General features: G+C 42.7%; 1 protein-coding gene across 2 annotated transcripts in view; it reads left to right on the top strand.

Annotated features, from left to right (window-relative positions):
- PBX2 (PBX homeobox 2) overlaps positions 1 to 6,237 on the top strand; it is a 47,516-nt gene extending 41,279 nt beyond the window's left edge. Inside the window, exons 5-9 of one of the 2 annotated variants that reach the window (XM_018555860.1) lie at positions 1,230 to 1,365; positions 2,758 to 2,911; positions 3,938 to 4,026; positions 4,278 to 4,361; positions 5,428 to 6,237. In XM_018555860.1, the coding sequence (XP_018411362.1) occupies positions 1,230 to 1,365; positions 2,758 to 2,911; positions 3,938 to 4,026; positions 4,278 to 4,361; positions 5,428 to 5,520 (556 nt within the window). In that variant the 3' untranslated portion in view covers positions 5,521 to 6,237. Of the gene's footprint in view, positions 1 to 1,229; positions 1,366 to 2,757; positions 2,912 to 3,937; positions 4,038 to 4,264; positions 4,362 to 5,427 lie in introns of both variants that reach the window. The other variant, XM_018555859.1, reaches the window with a different exon arrangement.
- The last annotated feature ends 7,236 nt before the right edge of the window (positions 6,238 to 13,473 follow it).

The following is a 13,473-nucleotide window of genomic DNA, read 5'->3' as shown; positions in this document are numbered from 1 at the left end:
TGTAGCTTTCCTTCAGTTTGTGGTAATCTTCTGTCAGTGGCCTAAAGGTACTTATACATGAGCTTATTATAGGCCCAGCTATCCATGCATTGGCTTATGTAGCTGCTAACTTTGGAGACTCACAGTCCTTTAGGATATGGAAATGCTCTTATGGAAGATATTTGTAGACTGGTGAATGCTCCCCAAGACGAAGAGCTGTGGCCATCACCCTAGATGACCAAATCTGCTGTAGATTAGATTGGCAGCAGTTAAGGATGAGATGTTGGATGTTCTAATCTGCCTATTGCTGGCTGTTTCAGCACTCAATACGCAGAAATGGTCAACTGTTGTTACCATAAGGAAACCCACCCCGAGAAATGTGTTGGAGTTGCATGTAGGCATATGAAGTGGCTGCAAAGATGCTAGAAGTAATAGGCAGCGCATAGCAGATGTAACATAGAATGAAAAAAGAGAAAACAAGTGTTTTATTTTTACAATTGGCAATTGTTTATGATGCCTACTTTAGTAGTTTAGAAAATGAAATGTCAGTTTAGACCAGGGGTAGCCAAACTCCGGCCCTCCAGCTGTGGTGGAACTACAAATCCCATGAGGCATGGCAAGATTCTCACAGCCACAGACATGACTCCCGGAGTGAGATGCATCATGGGATTTTTAGTTTCACCACAGCAGGAGGGCCGGAGTTCGGCTACCCCTGGTTTCGACTTACACAGACATCCCTGGACGCTCCGGGAGTCTCCCGCTATTAGATAGCGGCTCCTGGCCGCCCGGGAGAGAGACACTTTCTCCTGGAAAGGTTTACGCCATCAGGTCGTCTTCTAGTGATTGACAGCAGCAGAGGGCGGGTGCAATAGCCAGCTTGCTATTGGATATTGCAAATTGAAATAGCCAATAGCATTCTAGCTATGCATTCCTATGCTGGTTTTTTATTTATTATTATTCTGACGGCAGCAGCTGCCAGAATACAAAAAAACAAAAACCTGCAGTTAGCACAGATGCTATTGCTTCTGTGCTATCTGCCATCATTTGAGGGGTTGTCCCCCCCCCCCCCCCCTGAAATGAGAAGGGCACCTCCCTGAAATTGCTTCATTCAGGTTGGGACCCCTGCTTACATCTACTTTAAGAAAAATGCTTTGCTTACTTGACCAAATCAACCATGATCATTCTTGAACTCTTTTAGTAGAATGTTGCTTGTTATGCTCCATATATATAAATATCTACTTTTATTGTAGGCGGAAGCGAAGAAACTTCAGTAAACAGGCCACAGAAGTCTTGAATGAATACTTCTACTCACACCTAAGTAACCCTTACCCTAGTGAAGAGGCAAAAGAGGAGCTTGCAAAGAAATGCGGCATCACTGTTTCACAGGTAAAATTGAAGTACCATGTCGATATTATTGGTCAATTGGTTATCGAAACCTGTCTGTGTGACAGCAGATTGTAAATAGCTAGTGTTTAGGCTAATGGCCTCTTGTGATAGAACATGGCACCAAAGCCAAAGTTGTGTATTGTCTAGGCTGTGGTTCATGGAGAGGTCCCCAGGGGTTCCACCACTTGCCACAGTTGCAACGGATTCCTACGCTCCCAACAGTGGCTTTGGTATCCCCTGCAGGCTACCGCTAAGCACCAGTGCAAGGGAAACTGAAGCCACCATTGGCCAGAAACCACTGCAATGGTGATTTCAGTTTCCCTTGCAGGCTACTGCTAAGTACCAATGCACAGTTTGTGTACATTTTATTATTTATACTTTATTATATCTACAAATCACTGATCTATTATATCTACATTTCGGTGATCTATTATATCTACATTTCGGTGATCTATTCTATCTACATTTCGGTGATCTAGCTAATGTTCAGTGAGCTGTAGATCAGAACATTATTTCAGGGTTTTACTGAGACCTGAACATTATTTGAAGGGTTCCAAAAAGGCTGAGAAAGGCTGGTCTAAGCGGTACAGTGACACATAAAAAGGACATTTCCATCTTAATGAGCCTCCCTCTACCGTTCCTGCTTTTAGACATCCAGATGCCAGTTAGGTAATAAAGGACGTTCTGGGTTGTTTGTGTCATTACCAAGGAAAGTGATAGATTGCTTATGTCTTAAGAATATTAAAGTGTATCTAAGGGCAAAAAAAAGTTTTCAGTTTTATTTGAATATAGCTGGGAAGGGTTAAAACCAATGTCAGGCTACTTTTTTGTTGTCTGTGCCCCACTAGGAAATTTTCCTCCACTTCCTTTCCCAAATCGCAACAGGAAGTGTGTGAAAATATCCCCAATGTGAGAGTAACTCCTATCTTAGGTAATAGTCACCAATAGTCCCATCGGAAGATTTTTTACCCCTAAATTTTGCTCTAACGACTCTAAAATTTTGGGTTGTCTCCTAACAACTATTACCAGGACATACAAAGGGGTGAATCTACGGAAGATCTGACCCACCCCTTACTCTTTCCAAACCATTTAGTTTTAAGCTGGGAATAATGATATAATGAGAAATAATATAGAAAGTCTATGTACTACTTTTTGGTGCATTTTTCACCATCCTCCTTTCTGAAAGTCCCAAATCCACTGCTTCTCAGTGAAGGTGTGCAAGGATTTTGAGTTCCTAGGTATAGGTAGAATTTGGAGAAGTACAATTCAGATATAACATATACATGATCTTGACGGGCTGAATATCAATGATTAATTTTGGGTTATTTTATGTCTGTGGTGCTTTCTAAGTCCTTTCTGCATTGAATACCAAGGCTCATTGTCTCCACACAGGTGTCCAATTGGTTTGGGAATAAAAGAATTAGGTACAAGAAGAACATTGGAAAATTCCAAGAGGAGGCAAATATTTATGCAGTGAAGACAGCAGTCAGTGCATCCCAGGGAGGTCACAGTGGAGCCAACTCTCCAACCACCCCAACCTCTGCAGGTAGGTTCCCTTCTATGGTTTGGGGCAATTAGGGAGGCTTGTTCTAAGAATATGGTCTATAGAGCTGCAACTTAGATCTTGTAGAGGTAATCACCTTCTGTAGAAAGTCACCTTGCACCTGGGTGGCTAGTTAACTTACCCATAACATTAGGCTGCAGTCCCATCTAACTACTGTTCTTTCTTCCTTCTCAATCCTTTGCTTTCTGCATCCTAAACATTCGTATCCCCTATTCTCTTTTGCTGTGGCACTTTAACCCGGTGACCCTATGTGCCCTCTTGCAAACTTGCTAACTATTGATTCCTTACCTGTCTCCTTGACTGTTGATTCCAACTCCACAACCCACTAACGCCCGATGGTTTCTTTGTTTTCCTAATCCCTTTTAATGTTTCTATATGTTCCCCCAACCTGGCTTATATATTCGTTCCACCTCATCAACCTTCATTCGCTTTCTTGCGGCTTCATATTATTTCTATCTTCTCCACTCTCTCTCATCCATTTATCTCTACAACTGTTTGCTTCCCAATTGACACCTACTCTGACATTTTTCCTTCTATCTTCTGAACCCTCTTGATTATGTGTCTCTTCTTTTGTCTCCTTAATCCTTTATGTCCTTTCAATGTATTGTTGCCTCAATTTCTTCATTTTCTCGACCCTCTTGACTGTTTGTTTCATGTCAATGTCTTATTAACCCTTGGATGCTTGTCCATCTCTCCATCTCCTCTGCACTCACTTCCATTTTTTTGTCTCTGGGATCCACTAACTCTTATTTCCATCTCTGTTTCCACAATACTACATCTGTTGTTTCCATGTCAATATTTCCACAACCTGCTGACATTTTCTTCTATCTTTCTATCTTGTGAAACATCTAATTCTCCACCCCACCTGCAAATCCCCCAACCTTCTGACACTTTGTCCTGCCTTCCTCTAAACCATCTGATATTGGCTTCTTACTCTCTAACTTTTAAAACTCCATCACTTTGCTTCTTCAATCCTCTATTTTCTCCTCTATCTCGTTCTTCTCTCAGGTTCTGGTGGCTCATTCAACCTGTCTGGATCTAATGACATGTTCATGGCGATGCAGGGCTTAAACGGGGATTCTTATCCCCCTTCACAGGTCAGTTTTAGGTCCCCTCCACTGCTATTATTTTTTTCCCTTCCTTGCTCTATATGTCTTCTGCTAACCTTTCCTCTGTTGTGTTACATAGATTCTTCCCTATGTGTCATTCAGGTGTACTTCTTCATCACACCTTTTATCAAAATTTCTTCACGTCCTATGTTATTTTTCCTGTTCCCTCCTTCTGTATACTTGCTCTGCTTTGTCCTTTTTCAAATTGACTTTATTTCTCAATGTTTATTTTCTTACAGGTGGAGTCCTTGCGTCACACGATGGGTCCTGGTTACAATGACAGTTTATCAGCAAATCAGATGTACAGTCCTCGGGAGATCCGGGTAAGAACCTAAATAGGGTACTAAGCCCTTTTCTCTTTTGTAGTGAACCATGCTGGGGATAGTAGGTTGGGAATAGTAGGCATTGCCCTTGTAATTTTAAGGTATGAAGGTTTTAGCACAATTTGGAAATGTTTAGTCCCTGGCCAAATATTGTAGCATTCCCTCCTACATTGAGTGCCATCCACCTAAGCCCCACACATTACTAGCTTGGGATGTGTGTGACAGGCTGCTGTCTAGGGCAGCAAACTCTGAGTGTAGTAGGTAGGCACTGTTCTCTGACTTTTAAATCTGAGCTCTATGCGCAAGCAAAAGCGCATGAATCTGATTTGATGTCTGTCACCTGCAATCCCCTGTACAGCAAGATGAGGGAGGGTTAGCAAGTCAGAACAGAGCACATAGATGACCACATCGGCATCTGCCTCTGATTCATCATCTAGCTACCCGATGGGCAGTTCCTAGACCCGGCTGTATTCCTTACCTACAGTGTGGTCTGCACGGAGGGAGGTCCAGAGCGTAGCTGTGCTATCTTCCTTGATTTTAGAACTGGCTTCACAGAATTACAAATCCTTTAGCAGGAATCGTTATCATATATGTATTTTAACTTGCTATTTAGGTGTTTGCTTGGCATTCTGGGAATTCTGCTTTAAAACCTATAGTTCCCATCTGCCTAGAAACATAAAAAGGAACATAAATATGCATGATACGTTCAATATAGTCATGCTGTAAAATAAAAGTGCGTGATCTCAGAAGACTTGTCGTAAGGAAGTCATCTTAAAGGTTGAACAGGGAAGGGGGTTGCCACATTTAAAAAAAGGTTTTTGTTCTACAGTGCAGAGAGATTAATTTGTGGCAGGACTGGGTTTTCCCAGCATTTTTGCTTCAGGGAGCTGAAAGAAAGAGTAAGCTACAAAGAGTAACCTAACGTAGCAATGATCATACAATCAAAACCTTCAAGATTAAAAGAAATTCTTGTATTTTGTACCCTTCTCCAATACATTATTATTTGTACTAAGTCCGATTGCACATTCCTTTTTGTCTTCAACAAATGTCTCCTTTTTGTTTTTAGGCCAACGGAGGGTGGCAAGAGGCAGTGACTCCCTCTTCTGTCACTTCCCCAACAGAAGGACCAGGCAGTGTACATTCTGACACCTCTAACTGAGCACTCTCCTCCTCTCTGGGTTTCTCCTCTCTCACCCCTCCGGCGAGCTATGGTCTCTCCTTGAACTGAACTTGGGTCAACATAGGACAAGAGAATGTTGGGATTTTCCCCCTTCACTTCTCGTTCAACCCATGCTTCCTCTTACCTCTCTCTTCAAGTGAGCCTCAATACTATGAAACTGATCCAAGACAACAATGGCTTTGAAACCTCCAGAGGTTATATTCTGTAAATTGAGTGCCGATAAAGGAAAGGCAACCTTTTAAAGAAAAAAAAAAAAACCTTTGTCTTGGTACTTGTACCCAAAGAGTAACTACACATCCTGTTGGCTGTTCTAAACATGACAAGTTGGAGTAACTTTAGATGGTCACTCTAGAAAAGAACATTTTGCGTGTATTCAGAAGAAAGGGGAAATTCAAATCTCTCCCAGCCTGTTTTCCAAAAAACACCCTCCATGTGTACAGTCCAGTGGAGGAATATGAATGTATCACATCATCCGCTGTACCAGGGTGACCGTGACAAAGATAAATGAGAACATAAAAGGTGACAATGAAACCCAAATACAGAGTAAATAGGAGAGAGAGGAGTCGCCGGCAGAGGAGAAATTAAGAGTGGATTTATGGATAAACATAAAACAGGTTACATAAGGTGGAGATCCTAAGAGGCAAAAAGGATGACAATTGACATTGAGGGAAGGAGAGGGGGGGGGGGTGTGGAAAAACAAGAAAGAAGAACTGATATGGGAGGTGAGGAGGAAAGACGGAAAGTAAGACTTTAAATCTCCTCGCTCCTTCCCTCCAGAGTCTACCCAGAATCCTTGAGGCTCGGCCAATCAAAGAACAGCGTTATTACCTCATAGCGGCTCACATAACCAATAGAGAAGACTTTTTTTCTTTTTTTTCTGAGTTTTCTTTATGTTCACACGTTCGCAAGTTTGACTACCTCCGAAGGGAAAATAAAATTATATATATATCTTTCACTTCTGCACGGGGGGTGGCAGTAAGGTGTGTGAGAATTTTTGTCTCCCCAGGCCTCTGTCCCTATCCCCCTTTTTTATGTTTAATTTTTTTTTGGGGGGGGTGCTGGGTTATGAATACAGTTGATACTAGGAACTTTGTGTTTATGACAGGGTTGGGGAGGGGGGTAGGGGCTTTATTTTTTCATAATGCTGTTGGAGATAAAGTTACAGAACTGGAGAGGGGGTCAATGTGTGCTGATATCCCTGTAGACTGATGCGTTAGTGTGAAAAATTGTGTGAATGAATGCTTGGGGAATGTATATGTATTTTTATTAACACATCTGACTATTTCCAATGTGTAGATGTCCTAAGTGTACTACAAAATGTAGTATTTGAGGTCTACTCCAAAAATTATATTCAACTTTTAGGTGAATGCTGACTGGTTTATTCACCCACATATCTTTGTAGACTGGCAGGAGAACCTCTTTAAGTTACAAGGTCCATCTACCCATTTTGGGTGTCCCTCTTGCTACTGTTTTGGGATACGAGTCTTGAACCTGATAAGAATATGTTGGGTGGTTCAGCCCTTTCGGTGTCTCCCCAAATCAGTAATATGAATTCTGCTTTTGGTTCTTTCGTCTGAATAAGCTGGTATGATTTAGAAACACTACATTTGTAGAACTAGATGGCAAGAACATGTTTCAGAAGGCCTCCTACACTTGGGGTTTAAATGGGAATGCTTGGTACCTATTACTGCTGTTAACCCTCAATGCTGAGCTGGAAATAGTGTTCAATGGTTCAACACACATGAATTCACTTTGTATTCTGGTACATCCAACCCAATGTGCCTGGAATATCGAGGCTGTGATTGATTTTCTATAGGCCAGTTTGCTCGTGTAACTCCTGAGAACACCCAACCCACAGTGTATTATGCTGTATAGATGTCCTGTCAAGTGAAAAAGATATGTTTGTTGCCAACTAGCTATTTACTAAAGGCTAGATATACACATTCTACTGTCTGCAGGTACAGCTTTATACATCACAATGCAGTTTATATCTTCTCCCCAACTATATCACATCATACATTCAAATCATATAAATCATCCCGTTTGCTGGGAGACCTCCAGCTATTGCGGCATACTCTCAACCGTTTAGAACAATCCTACTTTTCATTTAATTTTATATACACTACCTGATCCTTGCAAATGATGATGATGATGATGCTTAGGGGCCAGCACGCCAACTGGGTAATAGCTTGCACAAGTCAGACAAGATTTTGATATGTAAACATTTAATCTTATCAGTTTTGTGGAATTCTTTATTCAACATTTTTATTCAGAGATGTCTGAAAGTCTATGTAGATATAGATAGTACATAGTACAGGTAGGTCATTTGGCCTTTTTTTTAACTCTCAGTCTGGTTCTTTGAAGGCTCAGTTTGGTCAACTCTGTCTGGCCTTTCTGAAAGCTGAGATTCACTAATACCTAAATACGCATTCTACTGTTTACAGGTACAGCTGTATAGACGAGTTTGTTGGCTTTGTGCATCACTTTAAATTTGCTTGATAATCCAGTTCAACAAGATGTTTAAAAGAAACAAAGCAAAAGGAGTGCCTCCATAGTGTAGAAACCCCATCTCTACCTGGCTCTTAAGACTCTTAGAGATGGGGTTTCTTCAGGTTCTGATGAAAGGGGCTTGGCCTCTGAAACGCGTCAACCGAAGGAGGGTCAGTGTGCAGATGGCCTCAGCTCAGCACTAATACTTCCACTACCTACCATATTTTTGTTTGTCCATCTTGATGTGTCCTGAGATTTTATCTCTCTATGCTTGTTTTTACTGGCTGTTTGTAAGTACCATTTCAGCTGTCATTTTTACTTCTAATAAATCAGTTTTACACTACGGAGGCGCTCCTTTTGCTTTGTTTCCATTAGACATCCGGTTTTCCATGACTGCGAGGAGCTGCCCCCAGATTCTTGGAGCTATTCTCAGGAGCAGTTACTTTTTTGGCGCTGGTGCTATATATCTTTTTACTACTATCAAGATGTTAAACTACCTATGGGCTCATTTGATTAAAAAAAAGTGCAAGGAACAAAGGGCAGTAAGCCATAGTAGCCAATCAGAATTCACTTTACCGAAGCCAAAATAGCACAAGATGGATTCTAATTGGCTGGCATGGATCCTTTTCTTTGGTCATTGCACCTTTGTACTGGATAGCCTGCTTATGTCTTGCCGAGCCAGATCTGATGAAGAAAGGGCCTCGTATGGCATCTTGGGAACGGATGGGCAGTTTCTCATTGTGTGCGTAGGAGCACCCAAGTTCTGGTCGTATGCTTTGCAATTTTGAAGCCGCAATCAACCGTCTGACACCGACGGTTTGAATCGTTTTACAGTTTCAAGTGACTAAACAATGGAAATCGGTCAAAAACTCCTTCCAGCTAGCCATGTTCAATTGGTTTCCACCATCATTTCCTTTGTTTAGTTGCTAGAAACTGAACCAGGTTTTGCTGTATTTTTGTGTATTGAAAACACACATCAGTGCGGCAAAGTCCATTTTAAACCCGGGTACCAAATTGCACGTTGTTAACACGCAGCCCTAATTGGCGTTTATTTTAACTTACAATAATTTTCTTGTCCAGATTTCCCGTTCACACAGCTTAAATCTCTCGCGTGTTATTCTTCCCCATGTCACAGCTGGTTATTTAACTTGTCGCTATTTTGTTTCTTGGAATCTTCTAGTTGGCAAATCTGGGTGGCTCCGAGGTGTCAGCACCTTATAATTAATGTTGGTCGGTAGCCAGCGATATGGCGTAGGAAAGAACGCACATACAGTCGTTTCTAAATGGAATAAAACAGAATAACGCATAGTAAATAAAAATAACTTGGGCTAGAAACGTTATGAAAGATGTTTTTAATTGAAATAATTTGACCAATAATAACGTGCGTTACTGTACTGAACCCTAAGGGCCTAAGTGCTGTTACTGAACCCTAAGGGCCTAAGGGCTGTTAATGAACCCTAAGGGCCGATTTTATTACAGGTATTTATATGGCGCCGACAATTTACGCAGCGCTTTACATAGTTGCACATTCACATCAGTCCCTGCCCTCAATTATTTGTTGGGTTGCATTGACATGTGTTAAGTTAATTGAGCCCTTTCATTTTTAATGGGCTGCCAATGAACCACAATGCATATTGCAGCAGATGTGTACTATTTTGAGTATCACAACGCACAGGTGGTGCTGTTTAGGTGCATTGGGGAGCCATTCAGTATGACCACCAACACGCCACGCTTCATGCGTTGCCAAGCATTGCAGTATCACACGTTTTAAAGTGACCCTGTCATTGAGTGAATGCAGAAAAAAAAAGAAATACGAAGCACTATACTTTCCTTACTTGCCCTTGTTTTGAAATGCTATGATGTTCCCTCCGGGCGCTGCAAGTATTTAACCGTTTGGATGGGTCAAACACTGGTTTCCTCCGCCACGTGCAGTGGTTTCTCCTGGCAGCTCATATGCCCTGCAGTGACCTATCAGCTGGCTGGAGGAACCATTGCATGCAGTGGGGGTAGCACATATTCACACACCTGGAAGTATAGGATACCTGTAGTGAGGGTCGGGGGGGGGTTCAAGACACGGACCTCCAAAATGGTAAGTAGAATGGGGGGAATTTAGCAAAACTGAAGTAGACAGAATCTGGAGCAGTTGTCCATGGCAACCAATAAGCTTCTGTCTATTTGGTTAAGTTTTGAAAATGCTAGAAGCTGATTGGGCAACTGCTCCAGAGTTTGTCTGTTTCAGTTTTAGTAAATTCTGGAACAATAATCTGGTTGCTACGGAAAGATCCATTTTTGCTCCATTTTCATATGTTACATTCATATTGTCATATCATACTGCAGCTGTTTTGTGAAGGCTGGAAGTGGAGCTGTTGCCTATAGAAACCATGTTTTAAAGGCACCAAGGTACCTGGTTGTTGTAGGCAACGACTCGCTAGTTTTCCATAAATCTGCCTCTTTGTTTGCTTTGAATGATTAAGTGTGCTTGCTGCAGCCAAGAGTTCCACCATTGGTTCACATTTTGTATAACGCAGAGGTAGGCAACCCCAGCCCTCCCAACTGTGCTGAAAACGCAAATCCCATCATGCTTCTGCCTCGCGGGACTTGTAGTTCTCCAACAGCTGGAGTGCTGACATTGCCCACCCCTGGTATAATAGCCTTGTGGATTCGGGCCTAAGCAAAGGTGGAGCCTGCGTGCCATCGTGCATTCAAGCACGTGTGTTGTGTGTACCTGTACATAAGTGAGCGTGTGCGAATGTCTACACACAGCCCCCTCTTCCCCTGTACAAACATGCCCAGGGCCTGTGTGATACCCCGGGCTTCAGAAGGCTACGGGAAGCCATTTTGATGCGTGTATTATCATTATCGATTTTCTGTTCCTCCCTGTTTTTGTTGGGGGTCTTGTTGGTTTTTGTTTTTTTTTCTTTTTGGATTTTTTTTTTCCCTTTTTTTTTTTTTTTTTCTTTGCTTTTTTCTTGGTCTATAATACAACCCCCTTCTGAGCTCCTATTTTCTCCCTCTGTCAGTCCCTCTGTTTATTCCCCCCCACTTTCCCTCATCCCTGTTTCTTCTAATGATTTTAGAAATTGCCTCCCTGGTTTCCATGGCGACTGTCACTGTCTTTAGATTCCTTTGTATGAACGCACCCCTCCCCTGTTATTAACCCCTTCGCTGCTGCAGATGAAGAGACAGCCTAAGTGGTTCATCTCCCTCTCTCTTTTTTTAAAATTGTTTTTTAGAATCTGCATTATCAAGTCGCTGTTTAATGGCCTCATGCCAATGCGCCTTAAAGTCCAAGATTGGGTCGGCTTTGAAAGGCGACCTTGGTTCGTAATTACATAAACAAAGGGGCCGAAAGGGCAAATGGCACAGGGGAACCACCATGAGATTTGTAAAAAAAAAAAATGTAATATGGATGGTGAGCATGCAAAAGAGCTCATGTAACAGCTCTGTGGTGGTCTAGAAAATGAAGGGGCCCCCTGGTTTATATACACAGAATGGAAAATGTCAAGCAGGCAATTAAACGACTTCTGTGCAATGATGCAAAGTGCTTAGGTTCTTCCCATTTAACAGTAATGGGGTTAGCCAATACAACTGTGCAAACACAGTGCTCATAAAAACCAGTTGAGATCCATCTTGACCAGTATAGTGAATTTTGATTGGTCACTGCAAGGTCAGGGGTGGGCAACTCTGGCCCTTCAGCTGTGCTTTAGCTACACATCCCAACATTCCTCTGGGAGTCATGCCTGTACTTGTCAGTCTCGCAATGTCTCATGGGACTTTTTTTTCCACAACAGCTGGAGGGTCGGAGTGGTCCACCCCTGCTGCAGGTTATAATACTTTGCAGAAGCAGACCTTCACTTTTATAAGACCAGTGGGTACAGCGAGCTTTCAGCCATCCTTGGGTGTCTTTGGGGAAGACTTTAAAGCAGGGGTAGCCAAACTTCAGAGCTCCAGCTGTTGTGAAGCTACAAACTCCATCGAGCATCTGCCTCTGAAAGTCATGCCTGTAGCTGTTAGTCTTGCAATGCTTTGCAGGATTTGTAGGTTCACCACAGCTGCAGGGCCACGGTTTTGGCTATCCCTGTTTAAAAGCAAGCTTCACCTCTATTTCAGAGATGATGTTAAATGAAGATCCTAATGGGAAAGCTGAATGTCAAGCTTCTAGGAGGCTTCAGTAAGCTTCAGCACCACTTGAAACTTGACTGATGCCTGCTAGCAGGGCCGGATTTCCCACAAGGCCAACTGAGGCCCGGCCTTGGGTCAGCAGGGAGTAGAGGGGCGGCAGGGGTGTGGGGGGTGGAATTCCTATCTCCCGACGCCCGGACATGCAGTTCCGGGTGGGTAGTTGTTCTCTACATTTAGCCCTGCTTTGAGCAAGTAGAGCTAAATGTACAGCGGGGAAGCCGTCGCTTCTTTTGTACAAGTGATCCTGGCGATGTCGCCGAGATTGCTCGTATGTAGCCTGCAGGTCTGCCATTCTCCATTGGTGGGGGGAGGGTGGTTGGCTTGCGCATTGAGGAACCTGGCCTTGGGGCAGCAGAGAGAGTAAATCCGGCCCTGCCTGCTAGACGCTTGTTTAAAGGTGACAGCCAGCAGTTCCATTTAGATCTGTTTAACATTCTTGAACTGGTGTGGAAGGTCGCTTTAAAAGCTTCAATACCACTACCTGAGGATGGCTGAAAGCTTGCTGTACCCAGTCGTCTTATGCAAGCTAAAGCCTTAGTGAAGCTAAATCAACTCAGGATGGAACCCAACTGGTTTTTATAAGGCTCTGTACTTGCACAGGTTTATTAGATGGTCCCCTTGTAGTTAAAACCTACTTGGAAACCTATTTTCTTTTTTCACACAAGCCCTAAATTAGCTGATACTTGCTCCAAAAATGAAATGAAACATGATGCACACTTGGTCAATAAGTGCAAGTTGAACTATAAAGGTGAAATAACTGCTTTGGAAAGGTGATAAGGGCCCAGTTATGACTGCCACCTTTCTTGGGCAAACACATCGGTCTTATCTCTTTTCTATTCATAACATTGGCGACAAGTCCCATTTTTACTATCCAAGTGGCAACCATGGGCTCAGTAGGGAGCTAGGCCTTAAAATGGCTTGGTTATGGGTCAGCTGTAGTACAAACAAGATTATGACTGTTTCCAACTCTACACTGCTTTCATACTAGTTCTGAATACAGTGTGCTTTCAATGTTGCCCTCCTTTTGTCTAGTTGAAGGGTGTCAAACAGAACAGGAAGTGAGAGAATTCTCCCCAAATGTGATGCAGGTGGCATTTAAAAGGTGGCTGAAGTACTTACCCTTCACTACTCTAGCCAAACTAATAAAAATGGCTTTGGCTGGAGTTGGACTTGAAATTCTTCAGAGGAGTCCATAGGGATCATCATTTTTAAATAGCTTCCAACCAAGGTCCCTACTGCTGAGTTGGTGAATCACAACAA

This window comes from Nanorana parkeri, unplaced genomic scaffold (assembly GCF_000935625.1).
Source record: "Nanorana parkeri isolate BGI_ZX_2015 unplaced genomic scaffold, ASM93562v1 scaffold215, whole genome shotgun sequence".
NCBI lineage: Eukaryota > Metazoa > Chordata > Amphibia > Anura > Dicroglossidae > Nanorana > Nanorana parkeri.
Note: the sequence above shows the minus strand (reverse complement) of the source record. Positions and strands in the feature narration are given on the sequence as shown.